At 39.8% G+C, this 12,373-nt stretch overlaps 1 protein-coding gene across 2 annotated transcripts; it reads right to left on the reverse strand.

The window, feature by feature from the left end:
• Window positions 1-595: 595 nt before the first annotated feature.
• Window positions 596-11,835, reverse strand: si:dkey-33c12.4 (uncharacterized protein LOC560112 homolog). Of its 2 annotated transcripts, none has more exons than XM_031310100.2 (18): window positions 11,613-11,835; window positions 11,299-11,351; window positions 10,283-10,358; window positions 8,788-8,942; window positions 8,611-8,694; window positions 8,452-8,508; window positions 8,131-8,334; window positions 7,210-7,401; window positions 6,763-6,817; window positions 6,575-6,665; window positions 6,339-6,480; window positions 5,574-5,678; window positions 5,106-5,214; window positions 4,816-5,008; window positions 4,285-4,359; window positions 3,677-3,779; window positions 3,003-3,109; window positions 596-2,566 (listed from the first exon to the last, which is right to left on the reverse strand). In XM_031310100.2, exons 1-18 carry the CDS (start codon window positions 11,638-11,640, stop codon window positions 2,431-2,433), a joined length of 1,965 nt encoding a protein of 654 aa, XP_031165960.1. In that variant the 5' UTR covers window positions 11,641-11,835; the 3' UTR covers window positions 596-2,430. The 2 variants fall into 2 exon arrangements, with proteins under 2 accessions (XP_031165960.1, XP_031165959.1); XM_031310099.2 differs by having other exon boundaries at window positions 7,210-7,404.
• Between the last annotated feature and the right edge of the window lie 538 nt (window positions 11,836-12,373).

Consider the following 12,373-nt stretch of genomic DNA (forward strand, 5'->3'; position numbering starts at 1 on the left):
AACTGTTCTAACTTTGGCAGATAACTGCAGGCTCATGTAGGACCACATCAATCATAACGAGCCTTTAAACTGCAAAGAAAAATGTTCCTGCAAGAATTTGTTGGAAATAAAGCAAAAAAGAAAGAGAAGAGAAAAAAGGATAACTTTGTTGCTCCTAAATACACACACTGAAATGTTTAAAGTGTCATTCCTTTAAAAGAGGACAAGCAAACAGCAGCAGCAGCCCTGCTGGGAAGGTTAGGAGGTTCGAGCAGAGGCCTGTAAGCTGAGCGGCTGCAAAGCTGCAGTGGAGCATTTATTTTGGCTTCCTGAGGAACAAAATCAAAACGGTTGATATACAGCGTGAGTCAGCTACTCCCTCATGTCACATCAAACGTTTATTTACCAGCGGAGAGAAACCACAGAATTAGAATAAAAATTAGATTATTGTATCCCTGCGCTAAAAACAATGCACTCAATTACTCCAACTCAAAACTTCTCTAGAGGGGGAGTGAGGAGGCCTTTTTTGCTGCATAGCCATATATCAAAAAGCAAGTAATGGGAGAGCAACATGTCATGTCTGCTGGTTCATTTCTGTTAGTGTGTTCTCTTTTTCCCCCCTTCTGTTGAGAGGGAGAGAAATCTGTTGAAAGCTCTACAAACCATGCAGCCTTTTAACAAGATGCACTTAATCTTCCTGGTGTTTGCTTTAGTTAAGTAAGGGATTGGCTTCGTCCGGGCCCAGGAGTGGCGGGATGTTGATGATCGCTAACCGCTTATCAGTCTTTATCTGCATTTGAACAGGTTTCTAGCGGGGCAAAGCCAAACAGACCAATAAGATTAAATAGAGACCCATTTTGCAAGTTAGTAATGTCCCAGTGCTTTCTATGGGTTCAACCAGAGTTCATGTTATTCGTATTACAGGCCCTTCATGCTTTCAAATCTCACACAGATCAGAAGGGCTTTGGGAGGTATGCCACTGTCAGCCAATTAATGCCCACAAGTACAGCTGTTCTGCCTGTAAGGTCAAGACTAAGCACTTTTCACAGCTAAATGCCTCAACTTTTTTTCCACCGCTTCAACCTCGTTTTTAGGTAATTATTCAGCTCTCTGGGAACGTTTTGTAATTCACACCTCAAACGTTGCATAACAGGAGTCACAAAAGTGGCCTTGAAATGCTCGAGTCAAATAACAAACCTGCCAGGCTTTAGGGAAGAGGGATCTACACAAATCCCACCCACATTAACTGAGAGGAGACGAAGTCGGGGAGATTGAAGGGAGGCATTTAAGGCTTAGAAGAACCTCGCTTCAGATAAAATCTCAGGGACAATAGTTACTTTTCAAGCGTTTAACTGGCACTTTCCTCTAACTCAGGCTGACCTGAGATGAGGGATTCTCGCTCAAGGACACTGCAACAGGATATGCAGCTGCTGCTGGGATTAATCTGGTTATGTTTTAGTGGTGGGACAGCGAAAAACCACTGGGCCTCTCATCCTCATAGTGATATCCCAAATTACATTGAGTTACATGCTGAGGCTTGAATAATCCCGCTCACAAATCATGCAGCTTATCATGGGGCTGACTTTATTCTTTGCAGTGAGTCATCCAGGCCCATCCACTGTTCCACCTTCCACCTGTCTTTGGTCTTGTACTGTATATAGCAATGTATTGCATGACATCAACACTCTTTCAAAGTTGAGGCTTTAATTCCCTCTGGGGCTGACCCATGATAAACTGCAGCCAGTGCTACTAAAAGGCACTTATTTGTATGACAGTTTGTGTCCAAACATCACTACATTTAAAACCGTTCCTCCAACAGACATGACATTATAAAAAAAAAAAAGGTATACATAATATACATAACCACTGAACTCAACCCAATCTAAACAAACGCAATGCCCCAGCAATCATATTACAGAGCAGAATTTCAAAATGAAACATAACACATTCAATGTGCCGATAGCATAACTGCTCATCAATCACAGCCTTAAAAAGAAAGCAGAATTCTTTGTAGCCCCAAAGTTGAGGGATAAAGGTTACAGTGCCACCTGGTGGTAACTAAAAAAAGATCTGTTACATCAATTTTAAAACAAGAGCAAAGCAACTAAGTAAAAATCACGTGTTTTAACACAATCTTTAAACAGATTAGATAATCACACATAATCCCTGACAAACTCCTATTGCAAAAGAATGCTCAAAGCATGATGCACATAAATTATTAATATAATGTAGTTTGGGGTTTCCTTTGTATCCTTACAATGATACATCACGGTGCCAACATTTCCAAAAGAACATGCAACCGAATCTGAACACAATTAGTCTTTTTTGCCGGTAAAACTTCACAAGAACCAAAACCGAGAAGAAACCGAGGCGACAGAAAGCAGCCCAGTTTGGAACAAGCACCGTGTCAAATGTCAAAGGAAACGATGCACGCTTATCATTTTTGATTTCCTACATGTTCACATGTCCCAGTCTACTGGTGAATTTGTCCTTGTCAATGTGCTTGTGCTCTGGGACGTGTCTGTAGGTGCAGTCCTGCCTCATGCAGCCGGTGGTCCTCCAGAAAAAGCACTCTTTCTTGTACGGGCTACAACAACAGCAAAAACAATTTCAATTCTAGGGATGCATGTCAAAGTTTACGGTGGGCATAATTATCGCTAAGATCAGGAGACCTGAAATGACAGGGTTCCTTTTCGCCTCTAAATAGTGGCAACATAACTAATGTGAACAAAGACAATCTAATACTAGTTATTTCTTACTTTGCATTTATAGAAATTAAGAGTAAGTTTTGAAAAACAAATCTTGGTGAGCAATAGAAACTACAAGTCTTAACTGTGTACAGCTAACTATTAATGAATCCTATGCATATGTGGGATAAAAAAAAAATTATACATGCACTGTTTTTAAATAATAAGACTGACAATAATCTTTCCCCCAACTCATTACCCTTGAAGTTAAATCTAAACTCATAAGTGAAATAGAGATTTTTACCAATGCGAGGGAGAATAATAGCATCTTCTTACCCGGGGCGTGAATATGGGTCAATGGCGGCCGCTCTGGACATACCAAGTCCAATGGGGATTTTACTGGGATACCGCACAGAGAGTGGAGCGCCCTCTACCACCATTCCCTGAAGAAGAAACAGACATTAAACATCTTGGGCCCAACAGAGCTGTACTGGAGAGTCACACAGCTTAGAAAAGAGAAGATGCTTCACAGACCAACAACTGATGAGATTGGTGTCAGAGTTGATTTATGTGGTGGGAAAATAATGCCATGGTTTCAGAGGAGCAGACAGACTTTAAAGCATGAATAGCTTTACAGAGTTAAAGAGCTGCAGTTGTTACTCACTGCTTAAATAACACACAATCAAAATAAGTCTCAACTTCCTGCTCTGCGTAGAAAATCCTACAACCTGCCAAGTTTTGAATACAGACACCCTACAATATTTTCTGATTTGCTTCTTAACTTTATTTTATAAATTCTCTTTGGGAACCTACAAATCTTTACATTTTCAAACCCATACAAGACCTTTATTGTGTGGCTCCGGTGAAAGATTTAGGTCACCGTTAACTGTAATAAACACTTTGCTGCTGATAGTGAATAGAAAATGTGTCCTGCCTAAATGAGGCTTTACTACAAGAGACATCACAAAATGTAACATTACAAGTACCATTTAAAGTAAACCGATACATACATTAATACACTGGATGGCTCTGTCACAGTCTTCTTTTTTGGCGTAGTTCACAAAGGCACACTGGTGTTCCAGCAGCATTTTGATGCTGTAGACCGTCCCAGCTCTGGGGGGGGGGGAAGAAAAAGAGAGAGAGAGAGAGAGAGAGAGAGAGAGAGAGAGAGAGAGAGAGAGAGAGAGAGAGAGAGAGAGAGAGAGAGAGACTGAAATCTTTCATATCCCTGCAGGGCAATTTGCCACACAGCTTCGAGTCAACAAGGGTGAATACACTCACATCACTTTAGCAGCCATTAAATCGACAACAAGCTCAGAGTCGACAAACGCATCAATATTTCGCAAGACCACAGCATCAATATTTCAGTGTATGCATGTTGCGATTTTTGTATTCAAAATATTTATTGAAATCTAAATCAAATGCTAAAATGTGAGCAAACAATCCAGGAACTCGAGATGCACCTGTTAATATCCAAAAATGTGGCTATTACTTTAACTTTATCGCTTTATTATTTTTATTCTACTGCCATTAATACCATTCTTCCATTCTTGTTGCGTCTGTAAACTCAGACATCTGATTCTGACAAAGTGAAGGAGCTCAGCCTGTGGTACTTTACCTGCTGAAGAGCTCGTGGAGGGTTGAGTAGGTGACAGCAGGAGCCAAGGATCCAACCCAAATGGGGAAAAGATCACTTTACACAAAACAAAGAGATAAAACAACCATTTAAAATAATGAACTCTAGTTGAACTCTGGATACAATTCAGCAAATTATCCTTAAAAAAAACAAATCTGTGAACATTACCATCTGTTCTTGCTCAATGGTGCAAAGCAAATACCTCCTTAAATTCAGTTAGTAAAGACTAATTACTGCAGCAGTAAATGGGCAAACGAACAGGCAGTTGTTGAACATCTGTGCATATTTCATTTCAGAACTTTTTTCCTGTTATTCTGACTGCCAGCATGCAAGAAAAACTAAAAAATTAACAATATAAATCACAAAAATTTTAAACAGCTTACACAATGTAGTATACAATAAACATTAGACCAGTGGTTCCCAACCTGAGGGTCAGGCATGATACATTGTTTTTATTTTATTTTAGATAACATTTTTCATTTTAAAATACACATTAGTGATTTGTAGTCTTACGGTTTGACAAAATTCCTTGGATGGGGCGTCGGTGACTTAGAATTCGATCTGCTTTGGCCAAAAGCATCCAACTCTTTGGCCGGCTGCATTCTAGGACGAGTCGTTTGTCGGACAATCCACTCCCCCTCGTCGTCGTCGTCTTCTTCTTCCTGCGCCACTGGTTGGTCCGTACAGTCCCAGCCGGCACAGGCATCTGAAGAGAGCCGACAAACGGTAAAAAGACAGTTAAAAACATCATTGTAGTAACATGTCACCTTTCCAACTTTTGAGAAACATTTTGTGACCTTTACCTCCAGGACCCTGATTACCGTCGTCACCGAACAGAGCTTCAACAGCTTCCTCTAACGTGGCGTGTGTTTTCAAGGCCTCAGAGCTCTGAGCCCAGGTGAATCCCATTTCCTAAAATGGAAGTACAAAGACAACCTCCTAAGCTGACAAAGCATACACACGTCAAAGCCACAGATGACAGATATACTGACTTTGTCTAAAAAAAGAATTCAAGTTCCAGAAGTGAGTGAGCGTTCAGTGTATAGAAAGTCACATATTATACCTATATCCCCTATCATAGAGTGTGCTGTGCAGTGTATCCTGACCAGCATTTGGAGCCAACAACATGCAAAATGACTCTGAGAAACGTACATATGAGCTTTGAGCTCTGAGGATTTCTACGGCTTCTTCTCAGCCATTTGGTGAGTGACAGTGTTTTTTTTGTGCCATATATTGTCTTGTAAACTGTTGTAAACACAAGCTTCTCCTACCATTAGGTGCAACGTCTGTGCTCGTTTCAGCTCTTGCGTGGCTTCAGCGCTCGAACTTTCCAGCTTCAACACCTCCTTATAGATCAGCGAGGCCTCGTAGTACCTCTGGAGAAGTGAAAGCGGAAATTACAGGCAACAAGTAAGTAATTAATAAATAATATGCAAGTTTAAAATCTTGAATTTAGTAATAGCACTTGAGCTAGCATGTGGGGAATTAACACTGTAGAGGGTTTATTCCTCACTATTGCATAGGGCCGCCCCCTCTTAGTCGACTAATCAGTCCTTTTTGTTTTAGTCGACTAAGATTTCTTTTTCATCTTATGCTTTTTTTAAAATGCTGAATGACTTATTTCCAAGAAACGTATGAGCACATCTCTGGGACACACAAGATTTAAAGTCATGCTTTTGCATGATTCTTTGTGGGGAAACAGGTCCCCAGTTTACAGGTCTGTCGAAAAATCAACTAATCGATTAGTGGACAAAATCACATGAGTGTTAGTCGACTAAGAATATCTTTAGTTGAGGACAGCCCTACTACTATAAAACCTGCAAACAGACGTATTTAGTAACAACCTGACACCTGTATATTGTATTGTAAGGTCAGTTTTCTCTGTACTACAGGTTTTTTTTAACCACAATATTAAGTGTTTTCCTGAAAATGTCCAGCTAGTTGCAACAATTACTATACATGAAAACAAAAGACTAAAGTGTCTGGAAGTACCACAGTGTAAGCAGAGTTAACTGGATACAGGGGCAGCGATTCACCTTGAGCCCACAGAGAGCTTTTCCTTTCCTAAATAAACCTTTTATCCAGTTTGGCTCCATGGAGAGAGCTAGATCAGCATCCCTGAAAGCGTTTTCATACTGCTGCAGTCTTTCATAACACAGGGATCGATTTCCAAATAACCTGAAAACACATTCAACGTAATTCATGTCATTAATAGTCACTGCTTCTGTGTGCTTTAATGGAGGCTGAAGTCAATTTAAGTCCATGTCCTTACTTAAATTCCTTTGGGTTGTATTTAATTGCGTCAGTAAAGCATTTCACGGCCATCTCATACTGTCCAGAGGCAGCCAAGCGATTTCCCATACCTGGAAGGGAGAGCAAGGACAGTTGTGCCAGCTTCAGTGCTTTCAGATGTTTGACTTTGCCAAAGTCTCAATGACGTTAATGTAAAATATAACTTACCAGCAAGCTCTCTGCTTCTTTTTGCCAACTCTTCTGCAGCGGGGTCCATTGTTTTCTGTTAAAGTTGACACATTAGTCTGCGAAGCATGCCGAGCACTACAGGAAACGCTAAATTTGCATGTCACTTTCTGCCAAACACCAACTTATGATGACAACCAGTTAATGTTTGATCCTATAAAAGATCCATTTACAGATATAATTGAAGAGTAAGTAACTTTTGTAGAGAAAATGTTTCTAGGCTGGTGAGAATTTAAAATAGTGTTGTATATATTATATCGATTTTACACATTACATTACTGACATAACATCAGAAAACAATTTTTTTAAAGATTTGGTCATCTGGTGTGACTTAAGTCTGGTAAAATATCTGTCAATCCATGATAGCAGGTTTCTTGGATAACATTATGCCATGAAGAAATACCAATACTATGTCTTCAGTGTTCCCACCTCTTTATTGGGTTGAGGTCTCTCTTCCTTCTTTTGAATTTCAGGTTTCTCTACAACCTTTGGCTTTTCCTCCAGGGACTTTTTCAGTAATTTATTTTTTTCCTTTTTCCTTTCTTTTGCAGGCCTCTGGTTACACGTCTCCTCAGGCACCGATTTTGTTGTAGAAGAATGTGAATTATTTAAATCCAAATCCTGCTGGTGACAATGAAACACAAGGTGGTGGTTTGAAGAGATTCATCCAGAAACAGACTCTGACAATAGCTTAGATTCAACTAATAGTCAGACTTCAGATAGACGTCTAATTTCATCCGTTGCTCAAAGTCCATCTGAAGCACGATTGGCCAGTTGATGTACCACAAAAAGAAATTATCCACTGATATATGGACGTATCTTTCGCCATGTAAAGTCTATGGTTTAGTGCAGAATTGTGACGATGGTCGCCCTAGAGTGACGTCAGAGTCGCATGAATTCCGATTGTACAGTCCAGACTCGGGTAGCTTTTTAAAAAAAAAATAAAATAAAATCCAATCTAACGGATTTGGACCACATATGAAAGTGACCCAAATAACAACTGGAAAAGATTGGATGCCATGTTACTTGGGCCGTCATGAAAATAAAATATTAAAAAAATCGGATTTGGGTCACTTTGGCCTGCAGTCTGAATTTAGCCTAAGAGCAAAATCTAACACTACAGGCCGGTCTTTGTGAAACTGACACCTGCTGTCATCCACTGCTGTTTGTTGCATTCATTTGTGAAGCAAGGACTAAACTTTTTAACCGACATCACTTCAACACACGCACAAATTTCCTAAACAAATTGCTTCCTTTTGTGACCATTTCCTACTGTCCCATTACATTTTAAAGAAAACAAACACACAGTACTTTTGCTCCCAAATGTGACAAACAGTAATATATACCAACCTTTTGCTCCCCATCTTCTTCTTTTTTATTCACCTCCGCAAAATGTTCTTCTTTATTATTATCACTGCTCTCATTATATGCAGCCGCCGCAATTCCATTTTGTGTTTTACCAGATTCAGGAGATTCATTTGCCACTGCATTATTTTCAATAACAGGATTTTCTTCCTGATTTTCTGAGGAGTCTGACTTCCCTTGCTCTTCCTCCTGAAAGGCCAAAAATGACTTAAATCAGCATGGCTTTGAAAAGACCCGTTTTCCAAAAGACGGCCCTTTATATTGCTGTGAATTACAACAAATACATACGAGTAACATAAGACTTACAGGTAAAATATTTTTAACTGCATTCTCTTTCTCTATCCGTTTCTTTTCTTTTTTACGCTGAAACAGAAAGAAGAAATGTGTTGTGGTGCCACAGTTAAGGAACAAAAAGCAACATAACCACTCAAAATGTCAAATCCTAACCATTATGCAGACACTGACCAATTTCTTACGCTTGTTTTTCTCGGTTTTCTCTTTCCGTCGTTCCTCTTCTTCTTTCAATTCCTTTGCATGTTTATCAGCCTCCTGAAAACAAAAATCTCCGCGTTGAGCCAATTTTCAGGAAATTCACACTGTCTGGTAAAGAACTCTGAAAGAAGTGAAACCGAAGTGCAATACCTCGTCAGTGAGTTGTTTTATTCGTGGATGTGGTTCTAAAGACCTGTGAGAAGCATGTTGTGGACAATAGTGATCATCATCTTCATCATCGTCGTCGTCAGTATATACAATGTCGTCCTCCAGCTCTCCTTCAAAGGTCCTTAAAAAATCTAAACCTGGGAGGTAAAGAAAAAAAACAAAGCCTTTTCTAGTGCTCTTATGTGTGCCACATCTGTGAAAGGGCAAGTCTGGACCCATTCTCCAGACATTGTCCGGAGTTCACATGACAGAAACAACTTAAGAGTGGGGCCAATCAGAACAGCTATACAGTAATGTCATAAGAACTAGAGAAATAGATATAATTAACACTCAGACAATGATGCTTTCTCTCCGGTAGCTCCACCGAGAATTGTTGCATTTACAATAAGTGCAAAAGATATTGCACTTGCCATCAAAGGCTACCCATAACCCTTTGCAAACAGCTCAAGAAAAACAGATACTGAACTGTTAAACATTAAACAGGATGCAATCTGCAGTTTACTGACACAAGCCTTCCACACCCTATAATTGGTCTCTATACAGACTGATCTCATGAAGTGGCGTATGTATGACACGCCAATTCGTATGCCATTATTGGCGTGTTATCAAGACGCATACTCGCTTTTTAGCGTGTTTATCAACGCCGTTTGGCCTCCATTGACTTACGTTACCTTGCGATTGCGTGTGAATTGACGCCGTAGCGAGTAGGATGAAAGGGCGAAAATCCGCGTAGGGAGGTTGGTCGGGGGGGTAGGATGGGTCAAACAACACAGGACTTTCACCCCGGAGACCGGGGATCGTGTCACGCGTGTCACATTTCCTTCGTGTCCCGTTTCCTAAACTCAACCGTCCCGTTCTTCTTTTACTAAATCCAACCCTGTTCTTCTTTTCCCAAATCCAACCCGTTCGCTGTATATGGCGCTCAAAATACGTACAGATAACACGCCACTTGGCTTTAGAAAGTGGTGGGTATGTTTACGCGATAACACGCCACTTATAGAAAGTGGCGTGTATGTTTACGTCCGCTGTATACAGCGTAGACATACATGCAGATAGCTCAAAATGCGTACAGATAACACGCACTTGGCTTAAGAAAGTGGGCGTGTATGTTTACGTGAAGTCATGATGTCACGTTGCTGTACAGGACACTAGTGGAGATATTCTAGCATTACCCCTTGTAGCTCTAAACCAATGTTGACACCAAATAGAAGAGGAGTGTTTAAGGGGGGATAATGCCCAATCATCACTTACCAGCATATGAATCTTATGTTACCTAAACTCTTATGTTCTTTTAAATCTGTAATGAGTTATTTGGTGGAAGCCATACACTGCAATAGAGATCACAAAACTACACTTATACCCTGTTTAGTTCCAGCGGTTTTGGATCTAATAATACTGGGTTTTGTTGTATCTCCAGTTCTCTTCTCCATCATCACTTTGAAATAACCTGCAACAGCCAGTTCAGAAAATGCCTTACCTAATAAGCCAGAGGCAAAGACATCCAGGATAGAGTTTGAAGAATGACGTCCGCTTATGAAATCTACCATAGTTTCCTGAGAAGGAGAAAAGATACAGAGACTTCAAATACAACCAACAATGTGTCCATGCTATATCCACACGAACATGTGTCTACTGTGCAGAAATATTACCTACATACTGCTATATGTAACATACTGTGCAACCCTTCACTCATTTGCTGGGTGTGAAGTTAGTTTTTGACTGATCTGCAGCAGTTACCATAAGAACTGATAGATAATATTGATATTGTAACATTGACACAATATAAGATATTTGTAACTTATAACTGAAACAGACAGTCGATAAAGTGAGCAGTCAACATTTTTTTGATAATTAATTATTTATTTGTATCATTTGTCAGACTAAAATGCCAAACATTCTCTGGTTTCATCTTCTCAACTGTGAAGGCATGCTGCTTCTCTCTATTTTACATCACTGTAAATTGTAAATCTTTGGATCTTTGGACTGTTTTGGACTTTGCTGGCCAAAAGGAAGAATTATTTTTTTTTTAAAGATCTAAGAAATTGCGATGTTCTATTATCAGCATCCATTAACTGTTAATCGCAGCTCTGCTACTGTGCAAAAGTGTTAACTGCTTACTACTTGCTATAATATACTGTATATTTAGTATACATGTTTTGGCTGTTATCTGCAGCAGTGATCACCAAAGCTGGCAGTTCATGTTGTAACGTTGAGATTACCTTAGATTTTGTATTTTGTAAAATTAATTATACCGCAAACAATGTTTAACCTTCTTAAAGACTGCACAACAGTATATTTTGATCCGGTTTTCCCATTGTTGTGAAAAGCTTCCTGTCTGATAATAACTATGGCAGCTCATCCTCAGATTACTTATTGTGTTAGCAAAGGTACAACTGGTGGCATGTCACCAACAACGCCCTTTAAATTTAGATTGGATAAACACCTGTTATGCCACAATAATAACAATATAAGTTGTTATTGAATCATACTCACATGTGTGCGCATAAGTCTCGAGTTTTCTCGAATTCTTGGTATAGGAGCGCCACCTGAAAGGTAGGAAAGGACACGTTAAAATACATGGTTGTATTAAACATATGGCTCTAACGTTACAAGGCTTAAGTCAGTTGTCACGGTGATACAGTTACATTAACACTGCTTTGGTGATCACCAAACGCCACAACGTTAGCTAGCAAGCTAGTTAGCTAACGTTAGCTTGCTACACATTTGACGAATTAGGTCAAGTTGTCAGTTAAGGAAACTCGACGAATATCACACTACCAAAATGACAATCACTGCTTAAATATTACCTTTCACAATGTCTTTCTTTTTTGGCATGATGTTATCTTATGTCTTTGTACTGGAGTGCCGCGACTGTGTTTAACGTTATTCGTGTCTGTCTAAGGTAATTTTACAGTTCTGCAACGACTATTTTTTTTTCTTTCCGCGTTTGATCTGGAGCTACCCGGAGCTACCTCCTTTGCTTTAACCTTTCAGGCTCATACCCGCCTCCAGGAGGCTCCACCAATGTAATGAAAATGATTGTTTTTTTGTTGTGGTATAGAGCTGTGATTGGATGTCGGCCTGCCAATCCTGGGGAAGTAGGCGGACCCAGGGTATGCTGGGAAACGCCTGCCTCTCGGCTGATCTGATTGTTCAGAATGGACTCAACATGATGACATTATATATAAACGTTTTATTGTTTTTTAATTGGAGGGTTTTTTGTCTGATTTAAATGTTTATTCTGTACAAACCACATGTTGTGTGGCTGATAGTTACTTTAGAAGTCAGAGAGACTAATCCGTTCAGATTACGGATCATCTACAGTGAGCGTGATGTTAATTCAAATCAGCAACAGATCGCATGTAGAGCATTTTAACAGCTACTCTGTCATAATTAAAACAACTGGAGACTGTGTACAAGCTGATATATGGGTCTGATAACATTTTATCGGACCTAACAGGATGTGAGTGTTTCTGTGACTTCCTGTTCAGCCTGAAGGCTGCTGGAAACGGCTGTAAACGTTTTGCAATACTCTATGTTAATACTGCAATAATAATTCAACTGTAAA

This window comes from Sander lucioperca, chromosome 18 (assembly GCF_008315115.2).
Source record: "Sander lucioperca isolate FBNREF2018 chromosome 18, SLUC_FBN_1.2, whole genome shotgun sequence".
In the NCBI taxonomy this organism is placed as follows: domain Eukaryota; kingdom Metazoa; phylum Chordata; class Actinopteri; order Perciformes; family Percidae; genus Sander; species Sander lucioperca.